At 57.5% G+C, this 24,860-nt stretch overlaps 1 protein-coding gene across 5 annotated transcripts in view; it reads right to left on the reverse strand.

Annotated features, from left to right (window-relative positions):
• Nucleotides 1–6,388: 6,388 nt before the first annotated feature.
• The window catches only part of ABCA3 (ATP binding cassette subfamily A member 3), a 65,467-nt gene continuing 46,995 nt past the window's right edge, over nt 6,389–24,860 (reverse strand). For 4 of the 5 annotated variants that reach the window (XM_054454825.2, XM_063654904.1, XM_063654907.1 and 1 more), the window contains 15 exons: nt 22,504–22,602; nt 19,677–19,863; nt 18,231–18,534; nt 16,897–17,170; nt 15,648–15,852; nt 14,985–15,204; nt 14,485–14,643; nt 13,391–13,563; nt 11,862–11,990; nt 11,508–11,702; nt 9,425–9,612; nt 8,774–8,944; nt 8,373–8,563; nt 8,091–8,164; nt 6,389–7,313 (listed from right to left, as the gene is read on the reverse strand). In XM_054454825.2, coding sequence (XP_054310800.1) covers nt 7,182–7,313; nt 8,091–8,164; nt 8,373–8,563; nt 8,774–8,944; nt 9,425–9,612; nt 11,508–11,702; nt 11,862–11,990; nt 13,391–13,563; nt 14,485–14,643; nt 14,985–15,204; nt 15,648–15,852; nt 16,897–17,170; nt 18,231–18,534; nt 19,677–19,863; nt 22,504–22,602 — 2,701 coding nt within the window. In that variant the 3' untranslated portion in view covers nt 6,389–7,181. The remainder of the gene's footprint in view (nt 7,314–8,090; nt 8,165–8,372; nt 8,564–8,773; nt 8,945–9,424; nt 9,613–11,507; nt 11,703–11,861; nt 11,991–13,390; nt 13,564–14,484; nt 14,644–14,984; nt 15,205–15,647; nt 15,853–16,896; nt 17,171–18,230; nt 18,535–19,676; nt 19,864–22,503; nt 22,603–24,860) is intronic. The other variant, XM_063654905.1, reaches the window with a different exon arrangement.

A 24,860-nucleotide genomic window follows, 5' to 3' on the forward strand; every position in this document is an offset into this window, starting at 1 on the left:
ACTTTAGATGTCAAAGGACAGGGTGCAACTTGGTGACCCGGAGTGGGTGGGTGGGTGAATGGATGGATAGATAGTGGGGATGTGGTCTGCAATCACTGCCCTCTTCCCTGTGTGGGAAGCCAGCTCTTGGTGACTTCCTGCCCAGACCCACTCCCTCTGGCCCTGTCTGAGGGCGTCAGGTGTGTCCTTGACCCTTCACCCTGGGCTAAGGGATGTCCAAGGAGTTAGGGACAAAGGCAGCTAGGAGGAGGAGCTACCTCCCGAGTCTGCTGCAGTAAGTCACCAGTGTGTTCCTGTGGGTGGAGGCTGGCAGGCCCATCAGTCTGGTTTGGGTACCCCCGTTGGATTTGAGTTTGATGACATGTAAAGTGAGTTAGATTGTCTGCATTACTGTCACACCTGCTGTGCCCAGGCATGGAAGGTTAAGTGGAACAGAGGGGCCGCCCCCCTGCTGAAGAGGCCCCAGAGTCGGCGCTAGGGGAGGGGGCAGCCTCGGTGGTCCAGGCAGGCACAGGCGGAATTCTCTGAGGTGGCATTGGAGTCCAGTGGTCAGAGGTGCTAAAGGGCCTCAAACCTAGAGACCGTGCCCAGGGCCCCACTGACACTTGGTGGGCAGGGGCAGCCTGGTGACCCCACATGATGTGGGTGGGCATGACGCAGCACCAGCTCGGCCGACAGCCCTCCCCCTGCTGGTTTTTAATGCTCTGCAGTAATGTCATTTGGCCTGCAAATAAGCTTTCACACATTTTATATTAAATCTACGAGTATGATTTATTCAGGCACTTACGAATTTAATCAAATTTGTTTCTAAATATTATGATTTTTGTTATCAAATGTGCCATCAGCTGTCGAGCTTTGAGAATTGAGCATCCTGGCTTTTGCCATTTTGAGGATCAGCAGAAGCATGTCTGGAAGAAATGTGAGAAAATAAAACTCAGGAGCCTACCCGCACCCTGCCCTTCCAGGAGCTCAGCCCCAGAGCCAGGCTGCTAAAGCCATGGAGGCTGAGGGCAGTGGAGCTGGGGTTTCTGGAGCCTCAGGGGCCCTGGTTTGCTAGAGGGGCAGGCAGGGCTTTGTGGAGGGCATTAGGCAGTGGCCAGAGCCCTGCAGTGCTGGGCATGGGCTTCTCGTGGGCTCTGGCCACGGCCCTGAGCTCCTCCCCTTGCCTTCCCAGAGCTGACGGTCACCTGCTGACAGTTTGGGGCGGCTCTGTCTTTGAGAGCATGTCCTCATGAAGGCAGGATGTCCTCCCTGCCTCCATCCTCTGTGGCCCGGTGGCTCCTGCAGTGCCTGCCCTCAGAGGCTGGTGGCCTGGGACACAGGGTTGGGGATGGGCTTGGTGGTGCTGCAGGTCACAGTGCGTCACGAAGGAGCTTTGGGGGTGTTGCATTCTCTGGTAAAGCACAGCAAGGGAGCCCTTTTACCCACTACTAAAACCTGGCTCTGCTCTGAGGCCATGCGCAGCCCAGTCGGGTGGACGAGGGGGTAACGACTCGACCCCAGGGAGGCATCAGAGGAGGAGCTGCTGAGAGGCGGGTCACCACAGCCTGGCGCCTGTCTGGCGAGGGTGGGGCTGGGGGAGGTGCTGGCCAGGTCCATTGGGGTGGCCAGGCTGGGTCTGAAAGGGCCTTGCGCTGGTGTGGGGTGAGCTTAGTCTGTTGGGAGAGTATGCAGTTCATTGAGGCCTCCCTGGCTCCAGGTTTGCATGTCTGAGGAGTGGGTATCATCAGGGCCTGGGGCCTCTCCAGTGGGCACATCTGGACCCTCCCAGGGTTGGGAGCCTATGCTCATCACAAGCTCAAAGCACTCCATTTCTGCTACCATGAAGTCAAGGATGGTGACTGTGAGCCGCTTGGGACCTGAGCTGCCTGGGACTGTGACTGAGGCACCTGGGATGCCTCTCAGGGCCTTGGGGCTGGGCCCATGGCTAGATGAGCCTTGGTGATTCTGTGGTATTGCCTGGGCCAGGCGGACCCAGGGGCAGCTGCGGCTGGTCCATGTGGAGCTCCTTCAAGCCGAACTTCCGACACCAGTGTCTGTGGGGTGTGGGCCCGGCCCCAGGAGCGGGGCCTGGGCAGCCCCGTGTGTTGAGGAAGGAAGGCAGGGCCCCCGCTCCCCGGGCCTGACCCCACTGCTTCAGCCCCCTCCTGCCTGCCTACAGCCTGGCTTCGAGGGCCCATCAGGTGAGGAGGGGACCCCGCCTGCCCCACCCCATCCTACCTCCTGGAGGAAGCCTTGCCCCTTACAGGCAGCCTCCAGCCCTCCCACCCTGATCCCCCTGTGTGGGATGGCCAGAGCATGCCCAGCATGCTGGGGTTCGGGGGAGGCATCTGGAGGGAGGGACATCTCAGTTCAGGGAGGGGTGAGCAGCCTAAGTGACTGCAGTGCTGGGCCATCTCCCGCATGGAGGAGCTCCCGTCGAGCCACCTGTCTGCAGGGGGCTCTGGCCATTAGTGCAGCCAGGCAGAGTCTGGACAGCACAGGCAGCACCAGCCTCCATGCAGACCAGTCTGTGTGGGAGTGGGGGTCTCAGAGGGCCCAGCCAGCCTATGCCATGAGCATGGTGCTGGCCCAGAGGGGAGCTGAACAGCAGCTGGGTTGGTGCGTTACCTGGTGGGGCAGCAGACAGCAGCTGCCCTGGCTGGGGTTCAAGCCCCAGGCTGGCCTGGTGGAATCCCCTCTCCGTCACCTCCAGGTTCTGCTCTTGCAGAACCTGGTGTTCTGCAACCCTCTGCTGAACCCAGCTGCTGTTCAGCTCTCCTCTGGGCCAGCACCATGCTCATGGCATAGGCTGGCTGGGCCCTCTGAGACCCCCACTCCCACACAGACTGGTCTGCATGGAGGCTGGTGCTGCCTGTGCTGTCCAGACTCTGCCTGGCTGCACTAATGGCCAGAGCCCCCTGCAGACAGGTGGCTCGACGGGAGCTCCACCATGGTGTCAGGCCTGGGGTCTTGAGACAGACCTGCAGTCTCCACCACAGCCACAGTGGGTGGGGTCTGGGTCCTCACGGAGGTGATCCTCCACCCCCACCCCTACCTTGTGCATGGCAGTGGTGTCTCCTGGAGCTGGTGAGACCCCACCTCACTCAGGAAACCCCCCGGACACCCCCAGGCAGAAGTGGCCATACTCCAAGGCCTGCATCCCTGTGCCCCACAGTGCGCCCTGGCCGGTTGGTCGTAGGAACTCAGAAAAGCAAAGCAAACAGGATGGTTCCCTGCTGGACACATTAGGTTCCCTGCTGGACACATTTCTATTGCAGATCTTTAGTCCAGGATTCCGGGGTAGCCAAGGTCACCTGAGTCCTGGGGACTCTGGGCCTGGTCTCTGAAAGCAGCCAGCAAGACAGAGATGGGAAACCCAGCAAGATGGAGTGAGCCAAGGGCACAGGTGGGTCCAGGTGCAGCAGGGAGCTGCCTGGGGGTGACACATGCTTCACGGAGGCCACTGCACACACCCTACCCCAGCCTGAACTTGAGCACTTCCTTTTTTTTTTTTTTTTTTCAGACAGAGTCTCGCTCTGTCGCCCAGACTGGAGTGCAGTGGCGTGATCTCGGCTCACTGCAAGCTCCGCCTCCCAGGTTCACACCATTCTCCTGCCTCAGCCTCCTGAGTAGCTGGGACTACAGGTGCCCGCCACCATGTCCGGCTAATTTTTTTTGTATTTTTAGTAGAGACGGGGTTTCACCGTGTTAGCCAGGATGGTCTCGATCTTTTGACTTCATGATCTGCCTGCCTCGGCCTCCCAAAGTGCTGGGATTACAGGCGTGAGCCACCATGCCCGGCCAAGCACTTCCTTGAACACAGAGGTGACCATGAGGAGGGAGGTGTGAACCAGGATGACGGGGCAGCAGATGGAGCCTGCCTCCCTGAGACCTCAGGTGACCGAGCCCTGGACTGCCTCCTCCTGCCTACATGGCTGAGAAATAAACTTCTTTTTCAAACCACTGTGACCTGGGGTTTTCTGATACCCTCAGCAAGCCTGTTCCTGTGGCCTGGTGTGGGTCCCCTGACCTGTGGCCTGGGCTGCCTGTATCCAGCCTGCCCCTCTGCTCCGCTGTAAACCTGTGATGGCAGTGGAGGGGCTTGGCCTTGGCCTGCCCCACTGCGAGGTCTTCCCCTCTCCGAGTTCTGGGTGTGGTTTCAGTTGAGCCATGCTGTTGGACTGGGCCGGCCTGGAGGACAGAAGGCGCAGGCTCTTCCACATACCTGGCTCGTGGCCCATGGGCCGTCTGCTCACGGGAGCCCTGCACCAGGCCACGCAGAGCAGTGAAGTCAAAACGTCGTTTCCCAGGTCTAAGGTGAACTGGGACCAGGGCAGGAGTCGGCTCTGTCAGATGCCACAGTTGTTTGGGGACAGTGTCCGTAGAGAATGTGTGGCCCCCCTCCGTGGTCTAGGGTGGAGCGTGGATGGGCTGGTCACTCCTATCCCTGGCCCATGGCTCTTTTCCCCTGCCCTCCCATGGGCTGGGAGCTGCCACAGCTCAGACAAAAATCAGCCAGGGCGAGGTCCTGAGGCTTCAGTCCCAGGCTCCTTAGGGCGCCCCTGGTGACCCAGCTCCAGCACTGAGTTTCCAGAGGCCTTGAGGATGTCCCTGGGATGCCAGATGGGCCCTTCCTGCTGCTCCTGGGGTCATCCAAGCTCCAGGCTTGGGTGCAGCCTTGGGCCCCTGCCACAGATGCCCTGAATGTACCTGCCCCTCCCGGTCCCCATGCAGCAGCCTCCTGAGCTGAGCCTTTCCTAAGAAGGCATTCTACTTGTGCCAGTCCTTACTTAAAGACCCCTGCTGGTGCTGGCAGCATGCTGCCAGGAAGGATGGTGTCTCCTGTGCATGTCCTGTCTATGTACGCTGGCCTCACACATGTGTGCCTCATGCGGGCTGTGCCCTCAGTCCTATACGCTCTCCCCAACCCCCTTGTAGGGTGTCACAGGAGAAAAATGACACATTCCTAAATCTCTAACACATGGGCTTGAAAACAAGTCTGAGGACGCCCTGCAGAAGGGCCGTGGGCATGGACATGGAGCTGGGTGGCCTCATGCACTGACCTTTCCCTCTTGCTAGCCCCAGGCCCGACCTAGAGGCCACAGCCCCTGTGGACAGGCTGTGGGGCCAGAAGGGCCCCCTTCAGACCTTTTCTCATGGGCAGTGTTTAGGCCACCGCCACCCCTACACATGGGTGGCGGTGGCCTAAACACTGCCCAAACACGTTATATTTTTTATAACATGGAACTAGATGGCAGAAGTTTATAAGGGAATAAAAGAGCTACTGGAGATGATTTGCAGCTTTCATAAATTTCCAGAGACTGATAAAAACACAGACTTGAAATTGTCCCAAATGAGCCAAAGTGATGAAAACAAGTCTTTTCTAAAACTCTGAATTTTAAGGGAATGTAAAATGCAGAAGTTCAAATCGGGTTTAGAAAACCATAAGAAATAATAGTGCATTCGCCGGGCGTGGTGGCTCACGCCTGTGATCCCAGCACTTTGGGAGGCCGAGGTGGGTGGATCACTTGAGGTCAGGGGTTTGGCAGCAGCCTGGCCAACATGAGACCTCGTCTATACTACAAATAAAAAAATTTAGCCATGCATGGTGGCGCATGCCCTTAGTCCCAGCCACTCCGGAGGCTGGGGTGGGAGGATTGCACGAGTCCAGGTGTTTGAGGCTGCAGTGAGCTGTGATAACACCACTGCACTCCACAATGGGCAGCAGAGCAAGACACTGTCTGCAAAAAACAAAACAGTGCATAAAAAGGGGCCAGGCATGGTGGCTTATGGCTGTAATCCCAGTACTTTGGGAGTCTGAGGTGGGTGGATCACTTCAGGTCAGGAGTTCGAGACCAGGCTGGCCAAGATGGTGAAACCCCGTCTCTACTAAAAATACAAAAATTAGCTAGGTGTGGTGGCGGCTGCCTGTTGTACCAGCTACTCGGGAGGCAGAGGCAGGAGAATCACTTGAACCTGGGAGGCAGAAGTTGCAGTGAGCCAAGATTGCGCCACTGCACTCCAGCCTGGGCAACAAAGCAAGACTCCATAAATAACTAAAAAGGGAGCTGATGAAGAGTTATTTCTGGGAAATGGCAAATGCCCACGGGTGACCCTGATGCCAGCAGCTTCTCTCTCACCAGACCTGTGCTTCCCACACAGCCCCACCTGCTCTTCTCTTGTCTTTAGACTAAAAGCCCGTCACTGGGCGTTTATCTGACCGGCTTTTTCCTTTGTGTTATGGGCCTGTTCCTTCACCTCAGTGTATTCTCTGCGTGTGCTCCCTTCTGGGAAAAGCAACGTCCCGTGTTTGTGTGATTGAAATGTGAAAGGAGAGCCTCATGTCTAGATTGTGGGCGAGCGATTGAGCCCTGTGACCCCTTGCGCCTGTGCCACAGACTGTGACTGTGTCCCCTCAGCATTTATTTTCTGGATGGTCACAACGTATTCAGTGTGTCCTCGAGACAGCCACCCAGCCCTTAGGGTGGTCCCTGCGTGTCCTGGGGCGGGCGACTTCCTGAGGGTGTAGTGCTGGGAACAGAGACTGCTTTGAGCCTGGCCACTTTCCCTCCTGTGCCGGCTGCTTCTAGGAAATGCTGTGGGACGGTGCCCGGCTTCGTGGTGGCTACCATGCCCTAAGGAGCAGAGCCTCCAGGAGGCCCCCGGGCTGCGCTGGACGCTAAGACCCCAGCACTTAATCACAGTCAGCAGCTTCCCTCCACCGACAGTGATCTGCATGGTCCATTCCTGCCGGCCTGGGGGCCTCGCTACAGTTCAACCTGGCTGGCTTCCCGCTTCCTCCCCAGGGGAGATTAGTGTCATGTGTAAATGTGGACAAGTCACTGGGTCCTCTCTCCAGGAAGTGCCTGGAGAAATTCAACCCCCCAGCTCAGCTGCAGCCCTTCCTGGGTTAGCTCTCCACTCAGAGACCCTGGAGCTTGCCCGCAGACTGCCCAGCCTGCTCCAGCTCTGGGAAAGTGAACTCCAGAGTGTGCAGACGTGGAGACGCGCATGCTGATCCTGGGCATGAGGGCTGGGCTGCACTCGTCCGTTCTGTGCATACTGCCTTGAATTTTTCATATCCATCGTAGAAAAAAGTGATTAAAAATAAAGGATGAGATAAACTTGGAGAGAGAGGATGTAAGCTGGGCCCTGCTTGCCCGTCCCGTCCCTGCCTGGTGGCGAGACAGCCGCACCCCTCATCGCCCCTCCTCTGCGGTGGGCGGCTGCAGGTGGGCGAAGCTCAGGAAGACCTGTTCCAGCGAGATCTGGCTCACAGAGTAGTCGTCCACGCCGTACTTTTCCTTGGCTTTCTCCAGAATACCGAAAACCTTTGGGAAGCAGAAAAGTCACTGGTAGGAGACAACAGGGCTCCTCTGTGGGACCTGGGAGTCCTCTGGCAATAGGGGCTGATGAGGCCCCCACAATCCTACCCCTGCCCAGAGCCCCAGAGAGGTCAGCCTTGCGATGGCAACGTGCTCCCAGGTAGAGGACGCTGGTTAAGCAGGAGCCAGCGGGGACGGGGCCCAGCCGCCTCCTTGCGCTGTTCCCAGCTCAGATTACAACCTTGAGCCAGTGATGTTCCCTTTCTGAGCCAGTTCTTTTTTTCCCCCATATTTTTTTAGAGAGAGTCTTGCTCTGTAGCCCAGGCTGGAGTGCAGTGGCATAATCATAGCTCACTGCAGTCTCAAACTCCCAGGCTCAAGCGATCCTCCCACCTCAGCCTCCCAAGTGGCTGGGACTACAGGTATGCACCATGATACCTGGCTAATTTTTAAATTTTTTGTAGAGATGGGGTCTACGTTGCCCAGGCTGGTCTAGAACTCCCAGGCTTAAGCAGTCCTCCCTCCTCAGCCTCCCAAAGTGCTGGGATTATGGTGTGAGCCACCATCCCTGACCCCTTTCCTGTTTTACACTGAATTCCTTTTACCACTGATAATTTTGGATATAAAACCCCCAAACCAGCACGTATTAGGCTGAGTGTTAGGGGAGAAATAGAAAGTGACTCCTCTGTGGAAAGAGCCTGCAGTCACCACAGAGGGAGAGACCCCTGGAGGGACCTCCCCCTGCCCCATGAGTACCCAGCGGGGCCCCAGGGACTGCCTCACCTTCGCCCAGCTGAGGTCGCGGCCCGGCAGGTGGTAATGGACCATGCCTTGGTGCTCGTCTTCCAGGACGCTGCCTGCACAAAGGAGAGACGGCGTTGCTGTGAGGGCCAGGCTGGAGGATTGGGGAGGGTGCTTGAGTGCTCAGCATTGGAGTCCTTGTCCCAGGGATTGGGGAGATGGGACTTGGCGGGGCAAGGCACAGACGCTCCACACAGCAGATGGGAGAGGCCTAGGTAGGGGCCCAGGGCCCACCCAGTGGGGGCTGCCGGGGCCGGCACACACCTGGAAAGGTCAGGTCCACGAAGGCCTTGAACTCCTCCAGCGCCTCCTGCTGCCCTTCGCTCTGCACCTTGGCCCGCAGGGAGTAGCCACTGCCGAACTTGCTCTTGAGGTGCTGGGGGCTGCCCAGGCACTTGAACTGCCCCTGCACCATGATGGCCAGCCGGGTGCACAGGGCCTCACACTCCTCCATGCTGGGGAGAGGGCGGGACCTCAGATAGGGCTTGGGGTGCCAAAGGCTTGTGCAGACAGACAGGAAGGCATTGGCCCTCCGATCAGGCTGTTCCTGATACCCATGCTCAGAGTGTGGCTCACGTGCAGACTCTGCACCAGATGCTGACGGGTCTCCTGGCCACCTGGCTCCTCCATGGCCCACCCGGTGCTGAAACTTCCAGTGACTCTACCTGTGGGAGGTGATGACGATGGCCTTGCCGGACTCTCGGGCTCGTGCCACGGTGTCCCAAAGCAGGCGCCGGGCCACGGGGTCCATGCCAGTGGACGGCTCGTCCAGGAAGATGACAGCAGGCTCTCCGATCAGGGCGATGCCGGTGCTCAGCTTCCGCTTGTTACCACCACTAGAGGCAGGAGGGTGCCAGGTGGGGGAATAAGGCTGAGAGTTAGCATTGGCTCCCAGTGGAGGCCCGTGTCCCAGCAGAGGCCCACACCCAGCAATTGCAGAACAGCCCTGGTGAAGAGGAAGGAGCTGTGTGTGCACCTGGAGAGCCCACCGCATAGAGCTGGAGGCCCCAGAGAAGGCTATTCCCAGGGGCCCGGTGCATGCACTCACATGGGAACACATCTGCCTGCACCTAAGGGGGACCTGCCAGGGGCCCTGACATCTCTCGCTGCTGGCTTTGTCCCTAGGTGGCAGGCACTGTCAGGGCAGTCCCTCTCCTACCTGAAGCTACGTGGGTCACACCACCAAATCCCAGCTCCATCCTGGAGCCACAAGCGGGAGCTCTGCCTGCTGACCTGAGCGATCACTCCCAGCCCTATGCTGTGGGGACCCTGATTCTGACTCCACTCTGGGAAGGGCCAGGGCTCGGGAGGTGCACCTGTACGTCCTGACCAGCTTGTTGGCGTGTGGCTCCAGCAGCAGGCCCCGCAGAGTGTTCTCCACGCAGGCCCCGATGTGGCGCTCAGGGATGCCCCGGAGCCGAGCGTACATGACCAGCATCTCCCGGCCTGTCATGTGGTCCAGCAAGGCGTCAAACTGCGGGCAGTAGCCGATCCGCTGCCGCACCTGGGGTCAGAGCATAGCCAGGGAGGGAGGTGGGTTGGAGGGAAGCCTCCTACCTCCAGAGGACCACGGGGACTACCCTTGAGGTGCCCACCCCTGCGCCTGTCTGTGGTTCCTGCCAGTGTGTGTACACGGGGGCGCTGGAGCTATGCACAGGCCGTGGTGGCTGCCCACAGGGGAAGCTCTTGGATTGGACACAGGAAGGATGTGCCTGGTGCAGGGAGGCTTCCAGAGCTGCTCTCAGAGCCTGGTCCAGGACAGGCAGCCATGGGGTTAGGTGGTGCAAGAATGGCCTTTACATAGAAGCAGACTCAGAGCTGGCTATCCACTCATTCACACCTGGGACATCTAATGTGCTAGGACTCTTTCTTCTCCCTCTAAGAAGAAAGATTTGTGGGCACCACCTTTGGGGTGAGTATTGCTTGGTCAGATGGTGCAGCAGCTGTTTTCTGCACAAGTGACCATGTCCAGCTGAATTAAGACGTGCCTGCTGCTATCTGCTTAGCTACCTTTGGCAGCTGGTCAGGGGCAAGAGTGCCTGGGTTCTGTGGATTCCAGAGACTGGATTTCTTTTTCTTTACCTTCCTTCTTTGGGGTTCTCAAGCTTCCAAAATCTTTTTTTTTTTTTTTTTTTGAGACAGAGTCTTACTCTGTCTCCCTTACACTGCTAGAGTGCAGTGGCATGATCTCGGCTTACTACAACCTCCGCCTCCCAGGCTCAAGTGATTCTCATGCCTCAGGCTCCCGAGTAGCTAGGATTATAGGCACCTGCCACCATGCCCTGCTAATTTTTGTATTTTTCTTTGGTAGAGACAGCATTTTGCCATGTTGGCCAGGCTGGTGTCGAACTCTAGACCTCAAGTGATTTGCCTGCCTTGGCCTTCCAAAGCTGGGATTATAGGGGTGAGCCACGCTCCCAGCCCAGAATCTGTTTTTAATCAGTTTGGGGAAAGTCGTAGCCAATACCTTTTTGGCTGCTACCCCCTGCCACTCTCTCTCTCTTTTCCTCCTGGAACTCAGATTACATGTACTGGGGACTTCTCACCCTCTCCTCCATTGCTAGATCACATACGGTTTTCTCTCCCCTGCATAGATTTTCAATTGCATCATTTATTTCTGTAGACACAGTGAGTTTATAATCTTTTATAATCTGGCCTGATGATGCAGATCTAACGCCTATGTGCTTGTCCCCCCATGGGGCCTGTGTCTGTTGCTTCCAGCCATGGTACCGTCTCCTGTTTGTTTGCTGTGCATTGCCTGTAAGCCCTGGAACACTCTATGGGGGAGTCTGCAGCCTAGGATGAGGCTTTCCTCCCGAGAGGGCCTGCATGTGCTCTGGCCCAGGGCCTCTGCTGTCCAGGCACCCCTGGCGTGAGCTCAGGAGAGGACTCCGCGGCCACTTCTCCGGCCCAGGACCTGCCTACCATTTCCCCTGCTCTGCTTGGCACACTCGAATTCCCATGCAGGCCCCGGGCAGAGGTGCAGGAGGGCTGCCTCTGGTCCTTCTGCCAGGGAGCTGGTGGGGCTCAGCTCAACATGGGAAAACTGGGCGGGCCCAGGGCCTTCCGTCCCTTCACTCAGCAAGGCCTCTAACCCCACACCTGAGCTGCCTGACACAGAATGGCCTCTGCACAGAGGTGGCTGTCAGTGCTGAATGCACCTCTCTGGGCTCACGGATGTTGGCTCCCATCTCTCTCCCCTCCCATCGCCTGCTAGTTCTGGCGAAGCTTAGCTTTAGCTCATTACCTTGTCTCGCTGTCCAGAGGCATGTGCTGGGCCCATTTCAAGCCACAGATGGAGCAGCTGTTTGGGGACAGCGTCCCTCTGTCCCTGCCTCCAGGGTGCCCCCTCCAGCCATGCCTGTCTCACCCCTTCGGGGCCTCCCTGGCTGCACCCACCTTTCCGACATCAGAGCTGATCCTGTGACCCCCGACAAAGGCATCCCCAGAAGTGAGGCTCTCCTCCCCGGTCAGCATTTTGAAAGTCGTGGTCTTCCCAGCTCCATTGAAGCCCAGCAGGCCGAAGCACTCCCCTTTCTGCACCGCGAGGGAGATCCTGTCCACGGCCAGGAGGGGCACCTGCTGCTCGTATACCTGCAGGCACCCGACGGAAAACACAGAATGCGGAGGCCTGGACGCAAAGCGGAGCAGCCTCAGCCTCAGCGCCACAAGCTTCCAGGGATGGGGTCGGACCCTGGGGACAGCCAGGAAGCCAGCTGGCAGGAAGGACTCCACCCCAAATTGCAAGGGTACCTTGGAGAGCTCCTTGATAATCAGAGGTGTGTGGAGCAGGGAGTCTGGGCTGGGGGCCAGGATGCGGGTCCTCTCGTCCGCTACATCTTGGTCCTCAGGAAGCACAGGCATCCGGGTGTATAATTCTGTCTGATTGACCAGGACAAAGACCGCATCCATGAACCCAGCCGCAGGGCGGCTTCCGTGGAGAAGGGAGGGGCGGGGGTGGATGTGGGAGGTCTGGTGGGACTAAGGCCTTCAAGGCTTCTCGTCCCAATCTCAGGCCCCACAGGCGCGACTCAGACCTTTTACTAGAAGACACAGTGGTCTTACGGGGCTAAACTAGCATCCAGGAGACATAAACTATCTGAGGAAAAAGAACTGTGTGGGACTCATGGAGAAAAATCATAAATCTCTGCTGGGGAATATAAAATAAGATTTTTAAACAATTTTAATTTATTATTATTATTTTTTTGAGACAGAGTCTCACTCTGTTGCCCAGGCTGGAATGCAGTGGCGCGATCTCAGCTCACTGCAAACTCTGCCTCCCAGGTTCAAGTGATTCTCCTGCTTCAGCCTCCCGAGTAGCTGGGATTATAGGCGCGTGCCACCACGCCCAGCTAGTTTTGTATTTTTAGTAGAGAGAGAGTTTCTCCATGTTGGTCAGGCTGGTCTAGAACTCCTGACCTTTGGAGATCCGTCCACCTTGGCCTCCCAAAGTGCTGGGATTACAGGCATTAGCCACCATGCCTGGCCTGAAAGTAAGATTTTTGTTTTCAAATTTAGAGATGGGGTCTTGCTCGGTCACCCAGCCTGGAATGCAATGGTGCAATCATAGCTCACTGCAGCCCGGACCTCCCAAGCTTAAGCCTCCTGTCTCAGCCTCCCTAATAGCTAGGATTACAGGTGTGTACCATCATGCCTGGCTAATTTTTAAAACTTTTTAGAAGAGATAGGGTCTATGTTGCCCAGACTGGTCTTGAACTCCTGGCTTCAGGTGATCCACCTACCTCTGCTTTCTAAAGTGCTGGGATTACAGGTGTGAGCCACCATGCCTGACCAAAGATTTTAACACGTGGAGACAGTTCCCTTTTTAGAGAAGTCTGACTATTTTAAAGAAGTGAATTCCCTCTCGGCTAAGCTGTATGTGCAATGCAGTGTCAACACATTTGCTTTTGTTTGTTTGAGAGAGGGGATGGAGACCTGAGAAAATGAACGTTTTCTATAAACACGAGCACCCCTCAGCCCCACATCCCCTCATCTGGGCACTGGGTGTCCCTGGGCACCACCTCTGCTCAGCAGGATGGCCCTGGACCCCCAGGCTGACTCCTCGGCAGGGGCTCACAACTCGACAGCCCTTGTGAGTGGCAAGGGCTGTGCCCCGCCCTGGCTATAAGTGCTGGCTGGTGCTGAGGCCGTATAGTGGGAGGCTATCTGGTGCAGGAGCTGCCTGGTGGAGAAGGAGGTGGAGGCCGCCGCAGGTTGTGCTGGGCCCAAGCAGAGGCGTGGGGAGCATCCCGCCAGTGTCCGGGGCTCCCGGAGCCACTCACCAGTGTCCGCCTCCTCTGGAGGGCGCAGAGGATGCCCCTGAGTCTCTGAAGCAGGTTGGTCTCGATGAGGAAGAGCAGGATGAGGTAGGCGCACCCTGAGGCAGCCATGGAGGCCACGAACCGGCCGACCCCCGGGGCGCTCCAGGCATAGAAGTTCTCCTGGTACTGGATGTCTGTGGGGTGAGGGAGTCACTGTGCCCCGAGGCCTGGGGCGCCCTCTTCCCCTCCCAGGTTCCCGGCCCCCACTCCTCTCCCCAGGCTGCTCAAGGCGCCTGTAACAGTGTCCCCTCCATGGGGAGATGTGAAGGCCAGTAGGTCACGGCTGCCTCTCGAGGTACCACGGCTCAGAGAGGGGCCAGGCACGTAACAATCCAATGCAGTCCCATGAGCGACGTGGCAGACCCAGGGCAGCGACAGCCCGCCTGAGACGCACAGGCTCTGCGTGAATCCCAGGCTGCCTCCTGGCCGGGACAGAGACCATTACAAGCACAGAGGGGTGTGTGGGAGGCTGAGGAGACCCCACAGGACAGGTCCAAGTTCTGTCCCCCTTGACCTGGGGGGTTGTGATCTTGCTTAGAAACAGAGTCTTTGAATATGTGATTAGTAAGGATCTTAAGGGGAGACACTGGATTAGTGTGGGCCTGAAACCCAACAGCAAGTGTCCTTATCAGAGAAAGCCAGAAGGAGATTTGAGACAGGAGACAGGAGCTGCCATGCGAGGATGGAGGCGGTGGTGGTGAGCGGGCGCAGCCAGGAGCCCGGGATGCCTGGAACCACCAGGAGATGGGAGAAGCAGGAAGGGTCCCCCCCGAGCCGTGGGGGGTTCACTCCTCGTGCTAAGTGCTGCTCTGTGGTTCCTTGTTACAGATGCCCAGACACCGAGGCAGGTGGGAGAGCAGGAGCTCAGGTACAGGGCCTGGGAGCGAGTGGGCACGAGGGGGCTGCTGTGGGAGGTGGGGCGAGGCGGTACAGAGGAACGCACCAGCCCCAGGCCACTCAGACGCAGAGGAGCCCCTGCCCTGGGAGGCCCCTCTGCAGTGGCCACGTCCTGAGGACGCAGGGGTGCTGCCCGGGGTTGGGGCTGGGACACTCACTATATTTCTTGCAGTAGTGGGCGGCGACCTCGGAGGAGGTGCAGTACCTCCGCGTCTCGTAGTTCTCGTAGAAACTGCTGACTGCCATCCCCAGACAGTGGTTGGGCAGCACCAGGAACACGCGATCCAGGGTTTTGGAAAGTTCTTCCAGTTTTACAGCTGCATTGGGGAGGTAAGATCAGTCTGCGCTGGAGGGCACACCACACCCACCTCCAGGACAGGCCTGGTCAGGGCGGGCACAGGGCCTTGTCCGTGCTGTGTGGAGTGAGGGGACACCTCCCAGGGACGCCCCTGCCGGCTCTGCACAGGGCAAGGACGCCGCAGACGCCTGCCCATCAGTCATGGTTAGCCGGGCAGGGCCAGCTGGGGCAGAGGGGCTGGTGAGCATGAACTGGGCCCATTGCCTGAGTTCTGCCTTGGCTGTGGCTGGTGCCTCCCTGTCTGGGCGGAGTGGCTCCGTGGATGGCCATGGGGGCTGCGGGTGGTCTCTAGGCGCCCACCTGGGATGCGCATGATGGTGACCATCAGGAAGGTGGCGATGCCTGACAGGATGTTGAAGATGGTCAGCCTCGTGTAGGCGGTGGCCGCCCCCGAGAAGAAGAAGTTCATCAGGTACATGAGGGGGATGATGGCCCAGCCGTAGAGCAGGAGCAGCAGCAGGGTGTCGGCCACGTGGCCGTCCCGCGTGAAGGCATGCACGTCGAAGGCCTTGAACACCACCTGCAGCGGCACAGGGAGGCGCTGCTGTGCACGCCAAGCTGAGAGCAGCTCACGGGTGGGGAAGGGGTGAGAGGAGCATTTGGTGGTCCTCAGACCCCTCCCGGTCAGCTGGCCCATGCCCATCAGCCCCACAGGCCATGTCTGGCCCCTGCGGTGGCTTTCAGCCCCAGGACCCTCTCTGTCCCAGTTTCCCCTCGTCCCCTTGCACCCGGAGCTGTAACCAAGGTGGCTGCTCCGGGCGCTGCCCACGCATGGAGGGCAAAGGCTGAGGGTGCAGGGAGGAGGCGAGGGGGCAGCTGCCAGGGGATTCCAGCCGTCCTCCCTGAGTTGGGCCGAGCTGCCGGCCAAGGGGCTGCCCAGCTGGTTCTGGTTCTGCCCAGGGGTCCCAGGGCAAGCCCCCTGCGGTCTGCAGGGGAACAGATCCAGCACCCTCCGGCACTCACCAGCAGCAGCAGACTGGGGATGAGGAAGGAGATGAGGTCCCACAGCAGAGCAGAGAGCCAGAAACTGGCCACGTGGACTCCGCTCACAAACTGCACGTGCTTGGCCTGTGCAGCCCTCTCGCTGACCGCCAGGATGGAGAACGTGCTGGCCAAGAATGCCATGGCGAAGAGCAGGTTGAGGGCAATGTCGAATCCCTTCCGGCCCCTGCGGGGGACAGAGAAGGTCAGGGACGGAGCATAGCACGTCTGGGTGGCAGGAAAGGTCAGGTTCTCGGTTATGACCACCCAAGGCATGCAGGGCAGCAGCCCAACCACTAAAGGGGCTATGGGAGAGCATGAGCGCACAGTTCCACACCGGGAACATCTGCCCCCACCAGAGAACGGCTCCTCTGGACTTCCTATGCTGACCACGTGACGATGGCAGCGTCACTCTCCCTCATCACCCCCCTCCCAGCCCTCAGCCCCACGGGTGCCGGCGACCTTGCCCACTTGTGGAGGTCCCGAGCCCCGCCTCCTCCTGGAGTGTGGCAAAGGGAAAGCCCCTCCCGGCCTCTGTGCGTCAGTCTAGGATCCTGAGTTGATGGCAAGGAGAGCAGATCGAGGGCCACTGCTTTTCTGCTCTTGGGGCAGGGATGGAGCCAGAAGCTGGGACGCAGCCATTGCCAGGCCTAGGCCTAGCCTGGAATGTGGGTGGAGACGACACTGCCCTGAGGAGGAGTGGCTATTCTGAAATTAACAGAATTTTTGGCCTCCTCTGGGTGGTCCCCCGAGCTCAGGGGCTCTGTGGCTGGGACAGGAGGTAGCCCTGCCCACACAATGGCATGGCAGGCTCCCGACGTGCGGCCATCTGAGGGACAGGGACGGCAGTTCTTGCCGAGTCCTGCTCTGCTCACCCTCCATCACCTCAGCTCATGGGCCCAGCGGGTCACACTGCTGGAGAGAGCAGTGCAGAGCGAGGACAGTGGCTGACAGGAGCCAGGTACATTTAGGGGGAGAAGGCAAGGCTGCCTGCCGAGCCTTCATGGGTCCCCGTGAGGACGGCAGTGCATGGGACGGCCCACAGCTGATCTGCTGTCACAGGGAGCTGGGGCTGTGGATGGTGGAGGAGGACGTGGCAGGCATTTCCCACCAGACCCAGGGGCTTTGGGAGGGCAGACACAATGCTCTATCTATGGGCCCGTGGCAGTGCCCAGGGCAGTCAGTCCTGGGGGCTCTGGCCAGCGCAGACAGGGACAGGCAGCGCACATACTCATTGAACTGGTCCTTGGCAGCCTGCAGGGCACTCCGGGGCTGGGGGAAGTTGGAGACCACAATGGAGGCGTGAGGCCCGCACAGCAGCTTGAACAGAAGGTTGTCCACGACGGCCAGGGCAGTGGCTGGAGAGTGGTACGCCTGGTTGTTGAACAAGGCGGTGACGACCGTGCGCTCTCCCACATCTCTGAAGGATGCTGCCACAAGGCACCGCTCATTAAAGCCGCCCCCCTCCACAGAGGCCCTGAAGATCAAGAACTCCTCCAGGTCACCTGCGGAGCAATGGCAGAGTCAGGGGACACAGGAAGAGGTGACACCTGGGCACCCCCTGCCATCTGAGCATGGCTAATCAGGGACCCAATAGAGTGGTGCCAGCATCCTCTGAGCTGCCCGCCCCGTCACCCTCCTCCTAAGGAGAGCCTAATTTCTGCCAAGGTTTTGTCATCATTCAGTATGTGGAACTTTGAATGCTAGTCAGGAACTGGGAAAGGAGCTGCAAAATAAGAAAACCTTCCAGTAGGTTCCATTAACCAGAGCACAGTCCCTGTTCTGAGCCTGGGGCAGCATCCAACTGTGACTACCAAGACTCTTTTTTTTTTTTTTTTTGAGACAGTCTTGCACTATCGCCCAGGCTGGAGTGCAATGGTGCGATCTCGGCTCACTGCAGCCTCCACCGCCCAGGTTCAAGCCATTCTCCTGCCTCAGCCTCCAGAGTAGCTGGGATTACAGGTACCCACCACCATGCCTAGCTAATTTTTGTGTTTAGTAGAGACAGAGTTTTGCCATGTTGGCCAGGCTGGTCTCGAACTCCTGACCTCAAGTGATCCACCTGCCTCAGCCTCCCTAAGTAGTGGGATGACAGGTGTGAGCCACTGTGCCTGGCCAAGAATTGTGAGTTTTAAGATGTTGAAAGAAAACACCCTGTCACACGAAGGCACACTGTGGCCGGCATCATCACAGAGCAAAGGTAACCTGAAGTCACTATGCTTCTGCATTTTGCCCATGAATGATCCTGAAAGACACAGCTTCAGTAAAGAGACGCCTGACAAAGCCTGGCCCCAGGATGGCAGTGTCTCTGGCACCCCCAGGGCACTTCCCCTGACTCAGTGCCGTGATGTGCCACCCAGGGGACATCTGCAATGTTTCCAGGCATGTTTGATGGTCATCATGGGGTGAGGCAAGGTCAGGGATGCTGCTGAACTTCCCTCAGTACATTCGGAACAGCCAAGAACCACCCTCCCCAGATGTCCACCCTGCTGCAGTGAGGAAGGCGAACTGTGGCTGCACGACTGGCCCCTGATCCCCCCGTCCCGCCCCCGGGATGCCCCTTACCGAGCACCTCGCGGGGCTCCTGTCCCTCAGCCTGCAGTGCGTCTTTCAGATGCTCTGACAGCTGCTGACCCAGCTGGGAGGTCCCGGGAACTGAGAAGGGCACGACAGTTCTGCCGTACTCGCCCAGGGTCAGCCTCAGCATGGGGTCGTCGAAGAGCTCCGAGGAGTAGTTGATGGCCAGGAGGGCCAGGGTGACGCAGGTCAGAGGCACCAGGACCTGTGCCGCCACCATTTTCCACTCGCGCCAGCTGTATGCGGCCTTCTTCAGGAACATGGCCCAGAACTGCTGGCAGTGTAGGGCAAGCTGCGGCAGAGGGGACGCAGGTGACACCGGCACCGCTTGGGGGCCAGCGCCTGACCCCCACCCACCTGCGGCAGGTGCTGTCCTGTGTGATGCCAGCCTGGGGGCCTGGAGCTGAGGTTGCACCGGAGACCCCTGGAGCGTTGAAATGGCCGTGGGAGGAGCTCAGTGCACCACATGGCAGGGTCACCTGTGCAGACTCTGCAGGTCTCCATGGGGCCCTGCACGTTGGTACTGGGAGCCTCACAGTGGCCATGGAGGCAAGGCGGACACTATTTATTTTATTTTTTTGAGACAGGGTCACTCTGTCACCGGGGGTGGAGTGCAGTGGTGTGATCTCAGCTCACTGCAACCTCCACCTGCTGGGTTCCTACCTCAGCCTCCCAGGTAGCTGGGATTACAGGCGCACAGCACCACGCCCAACTAATTTTTGTATTTTTAGTAGAGATAGGGTTTTGTCATGTTGGCCTAGGCTGGTCTTCAACTCCTGACCTCAAGTGATCTGCCTGCCTTGGCCTCCCAATGTACTGGGATTACAGGCATGAGCCACCACACCCGGCCCAGACATTGTTTCAATGTCTCAGGAGAGTAGAGGACCAGCTGCCATCCCCTGCCCTCCCCCTGCCACAAGGAGACACCACCCCACAGGTCACAGGAAACAGATGGCCGAGCCTCCCAACCAGCCTGACTGCCTCGTTCTCCAGCTTCTTTCCTTCCTGGTCCTTCAAGACAGAGAGCGTCAGGGCTTTGAGATCAGGCTGACCAGGGATCAGACTGAGCTCTGTCACTCTGTCATATCTGACTTTGGCCCAGGCCTCGGTTTCCCATCTGTGAACTGGGTGCAGCAACCCCCCTCCCTGTCGTTGGCTGCTGGAGACATCAACACAGAGCTGGGCACCCGACAAGCTCCTGTTGAGCAGGGTGCTGTGCCTGAGTTAGAGTGTGAGAAATTCCAGTTGCTCCATTCAAACGCTTCTCCCTGCCGACCCATGCGGTGTGAGCCGCTGCCCGCCCTCTGCCCGGTGTGCTGACTCTCCTGGACCCTGTTTGCGCCCTCGCAGACTCTCCTCTGCATTGGCTCACATGAGGTGTTTGGGGGCTGCTCGCCCTTCCCCCGCCACCCGCCCACCCACCTGGGCACTCACCCCAGTGTTGAGCTTGACAGCGGTGCGCTCCTCCTCGATGAGGGCTCCAATGCCGTCAGAGGGGTCCATGGCCCCACAGAGGTTGCTGTCCACAGCCCAGTCGCTAGCGCGCCTCTCGTGCTGGTACTGCAGGGCAGGGAGCTGGATGGCCTGGATGTCCATGCTGCTGTCCACCAGCTTCCCGACCCTGTGCCGATACACACAGGGACCGGTCAGGACCCAGCTCCCCGGGTGGGTGGAGGGAGGGACTGTGGTTAGAGGCACTGAGGGGAGCAGTGTTGCCGCAGTCCTTGGCTTGCTCATGCATCTGCTTATGCGTTCCCTCACTCATCAGTGTCTCCGGCCACCATGCACAGCTAATTTTTGTATTTTTAGTAGAGATGGGGTTTCACCATGTTGGCCAGGCTGGTCTCGAACTCCTGACCTCAAGTGATCCTCCCACCTCGGCCTCTCAAAGTGCTGGGATTACAGGCATGAACCACTACGCCTGGCAGAGGAGGTGATTTTTTAATATGTGAATTACGTCACGCACACACACACACACACACACCTGGCAGAGGAGGTGATTTTTTAATATGTGAATTACGTCACTCACACACACACACACACACACCCCCCCACACCTGGCAGAGGAGGTGATTTTTTAATATGTGAATTACGTCACACACACACACACACACACACACACACACACACACACCCCTTCCTAGAGCTCCCCGCTGATTAGGAAAGACAACTGAGGCTGCAGCAGGCAGGAGGCACCCCGCGGCTGGCTTAGCAACCTTGTCAGGCCACCCTTGGAGCCCGTGTGAGCCCTGTCTGCCTGCTTCTTGCTCCTGTGTGCAGGCTGCCGTGAGGCCTAGGTACCTGCTCCTCTGGCCCTTCCCAGACCCCTTCTCCCTCACTGGGTTCTCCCAGTCCCACTCATCTTTCATGATCTGGTCAGAGACACCAAGTGTTGCCATCTCGTCAGTATTCCCTCTGATTAAAAACCTTCCTGCCCACGGTCTGAGCTCCGGTGGGTGCTACCAGCCTGGCTAGCTCTCCCCAGGTCCTAGACAAACCAGGAAAAGCTTCTGATTATTTTTCTCTTGAGACCGGGAGCTCAGAGAGGCCAGGGTCAGGTGTGGGGTCTGGAGCTGAATCATAGGTGGGCCATGTGGCGAGTATGAGATGCGGCCAGAGAAGCCTGAGACCTTGAGAGACAAGAGCCCCTGTGGCTGCTGAGATGCAGCAGGAGCAACCCGGGTTCTACCCTCAGAGCCAGCTGACTCCAGGCCAGCCCATGGTTTCTTTTTCATATGTTCACGCTTCCTTCCTTCCTTCAACCAGGATTCACAGAAAGTCAGTCAGTGTTCGGTCCTGTGTGGGACACAGGTCAGTGGGCAGTCCCTCCCTCCCTCCGCCGCCTCGCCTGGCCTTTTTCCCTGCGTCTGTTCCTGGACACATGGTCCCCTGGACAGGTGTCCCCAGAGCACGCACCACCATGTCCTGCATGTATGATCACCTATTCTGTCGCCTCCTCTAGGCTGTGGGCTCCCCAAGGAGGAAAACCGATCTCACGTTTTTTTCTTCTTCTTTTGACACAGGGTTTTGCTGTGTCCCCCAGGCTGGAGTGCAGTGGCACAATCTCAGCTCACTGCAACCTCCACTTCCCAGGTTCAATTGATTCTCCTGCCTCAGCCTCCCAAGTAGCTGAGATTACAGGTGTGTGCCACCACACCCAGCTAATTTTTGTAGTTTTAGTAGAGATGGTGGCTGGGTGTGGTGGCTCACGCCTGTAATCCCAGCACAGATCTTCAGGTGGGTCACCTGAGGTCAGAAGTTCCAGACCAGCATGGCGAAACCCCATCTCTGTTAAAAATACAAAAAACTAGCTGGGCATAATGACATGCGCCTGCAGTCCCAGCTACTGAGGCTGAGGCAGGAGAATCGCTTGAATCTGGGAGGCGGAGGTTGCAGTGAGCTGAGATTGCACCACTGCACTCCAGCCTGGGTGACACAGCGAGACTCTGTCTCAAAAAAAAAAGTGATGGGATTTCACCATGTTGACCAGGCTGGTCTCAAACTCCTTGGCTCAAGTGATCACCTGCCACGGCCTCCCAAAGTGCTGGGATGACAGGCGTGAGCCACCACGCCCAGCCCCCATGCAGTTCTGAGGGTCTGGATGAGATAGTTCCCATCTTCATTAAGGATACAGGTATCCCCCAAGAATAATCTAAGCCCAAGAAGAGCTGGGCACGCCTCTGACGCCGTGTGCTAGATGGCGGGTCTGGAAGGGACCCCGAGGCAGTGCAGGCCCCTCACGTGTGCGGCTGTTTCCCACGTACACCAGTGCTGCTGACAGTCACAATATGTACTTAGGGCTCTGACGGCGGCCACTGCCCTGCCCCACCCCGGGCTGTTCCTCCAGCCTCACGTGGGCATTCGAGATCATAACTGAGGTGACTGTTTATCACTGCACTTTTTAAAAGTCCTCAGCTGAGCACGGTGGCTCACGCCTGTAATCTCAGCACTTTGGGAGGCCAAGGCAGGCAGATCAGCTGAGGTTGGGAGTTTGAGACCAACCTGACCAACATGGAGAAAACCCATCTCTACTAAAAATACAAAATTAGCCGGGCGTGGTGGTGCATGCCTGTAATCCCAGCTACTCGGGAGGCTGAGGCAGGAGAATCTCTTGAAACCAGGAGGCGGAGGTTGCAGTGAGCTGAGATCGCACCACTGCACTCCAGCCTGGGCAACAAGAGCGAAACTCCATCTCAAAAAAAAAAAGTCCTCTGCAGCACTGAGCCCAGTCCTAGGTGGACAGAAACGCACATTTACTGACCGAAGGAAGACTTCCTCCATGGTGGTGATGGATGCCCCAAAGCTGGCAATGCCCAGCTCCTTCTGCTTCTTCTCCAGTTTAGCAAAGAGACCTTCAAACCTGAAAAACAGACCCAGCATGATGAGTCACTTCTCAGTGACTTTCTAGATAATTTGTTCCTAAAGCATCACCCTCCTCGGCCAGGCGCAGTGCCTCACGCCTGTAACCCCAGCACTTTGGGACGCCAAGGCGGGCGGATCACTTGAGGTCAGGAGTTTGATACCAGTCTAGTCAACATGGTGAAACCTGGCTCTACTAAAAACACAAAAAATTAGCCATGTGTGGTGGCAGGTGCCTGTAGTCCCAGCTACTCAGAAGGCAGAGGCAGAACACTTGAACCCAGCAGGTGGAGGCTGCAGTGAGCTGAGATTGCGCTACTGCACTCCAGCCTGGGCGGCAGAGTGAAACTCTGTCTCAAAAAAAACATAAAATAAATAAATAAATAAATAAAATTAAAAAAATAAAGAGGCCAGGTGCAGTATCTCACACCTGTAATCCTAGCACTTTGGGAGGCCAAGGTGGGCGAACTGCCTGAGCTCAGGAGTTCGAGACCAGCCTGAGCAACACGGTGAAACTCTATCTCTACTAAAATAAATAAAACAAAACAAAACAAAACAACAACAACAACAAAACTACTCAGTCATGGCGGCTTGTGCCTGTAATCCCAGCTACTTGGGAGGCTGAGGCAGGAGAATTGCTTGAACCCAGGAGGCAGAGGTTGTGGTGAGCTGAGATTGCACCACTGGACTCCAGCCTGGGCAACAGAGCAAGACTCCCTCTCCAAAAACTAAACTAAACTAAACTAAAATGAATCACCTCCCAACCCCCCTGTAGAATGGGGGAGGGGCCACAGGAGGTTAACTCCTTGAAATACCTTTTTTTTTCTTTTTTTCTTGAGACGGAATTTTGCTCTGTCGCCCAGGCTGGAGTGCAGTGGCACGATCTCAGCTCACTGCAAGCTCCGCCTCCTAGGTTCACACCATTCTCCTGCCTCAGCCTCCAGAGTAGCTGGGAGCACAGGTACCCACCACCACACCCAGCTAATTTTTTGTATTTTTAGTAGAGATGGGGTTTCACCGTGTTAGCCAGGATGGTCTTAATCTCCTGACCTCGTGATCCACCTGCCTCGGCCTCCCAAAGTGCTGGGATTACAGGCGTGAGCCACCGCGCCTGGCCAAAATGCCTTTTTTTTTTTTTTTTTGGAGACAGGGTCTTGGTCTGTCACTCAGGCTGGAGTGTAGTGGTGTAATCTCGGCTCACTGAAGCCTTGACCTCCTGGGCTCAAGCGATCCTCTCACCTCAGCCTCCCAAGTATCTGGGGCTACAGGTGTGCACAACCACACGTGGCTAATTTTTTTTTTTTTTTTTTTTGAGACGCAGTCTTGCTCTGTCGCCCAGGCTGGAGTGCGGTGGCGCGATCACGGACGGCTCACTGCACGCTCCGCCTCCCAGGTTCACGCCATTCTCTCGCCTCAGCCTCCCGAGTAGCTGGGACTACAGGCGCCCGCCACCACGCCTGTCTAATTTTGCTTTTGTGTTTTTAGTACAGACGGGTTTCACCCTGTTAGCCAGGATGGTCTCGATCTCCTGACCTCATGATCCACCCGCCTCGGCCTCCAAGTGCTGGGATTACAGGCATGAGCCACCATGCCCGGCCACGTGGCTAATTTTTAATTCTTTTTGTAGAGATGGGGTCTCACTATGTCGCCCAAGCTCGTCTCCTTCTCCTTCTGCCTTGGCTTCTGAAAGTGTTGGGATTACAGGCATGAGCAACCATGCCTGGCTAAAAGTGAGGTTCATATGGTTTGATTCCCTGGTTTTCTTTTTTTCTTTTTTTCTTTTTTGAGATGGAGTCTCCCTCTGTCACCCAGGCTGGAGTGCAGGGGTGCAGGGGTGCAGGGGTGTGATCTCAGCTCACTGCAACCTCTGCTCCTGGATTACACCTGTAATCCCAGAATTTTGGGAAGCTGAGGCGGAAGGATCTCTTAAGCCCAGGAGTTCAAGACCAGCTTGGGCAACATAACAAGACCCCATCTCTACAGAGAAATAAAAAAAGTAGCCGGACATGTTGATACACACCTGTAGTCCCAGCTACTCGGGAGGCTGAGGTGGACGGATCACTTGAGCCCAGGAATTCAAGGCTGCAGTGAGTTATGATTGCACCACTGCACTCCAGCCTGGGTGACAGAGCAAGACCTTATCTTTAAAATAAATAAATGTGGCCAGGCACGGTGGCTCATGCCTGATATCTCAGAACTTTGGGAGGCCGAGGTGGGTGGATCACCTGAGGTCAGGAGTTTGAGACCAGCCTGGCCAAC

Source organism: Pongo pygmaeus, chromosome 18 (assembly GCF_028885625.2).
Source record: "Pongo pygmaeus isolate AG05252 chromosome 18, NHGRI_mPonPyg2-v2.0_pri, whole genome shotgun sequence".
NCBI lineage: Eukaryota > Metazoa > Chordata > Mammalia > Primates > Hominidae > Pongo > Pongo pygmaeus.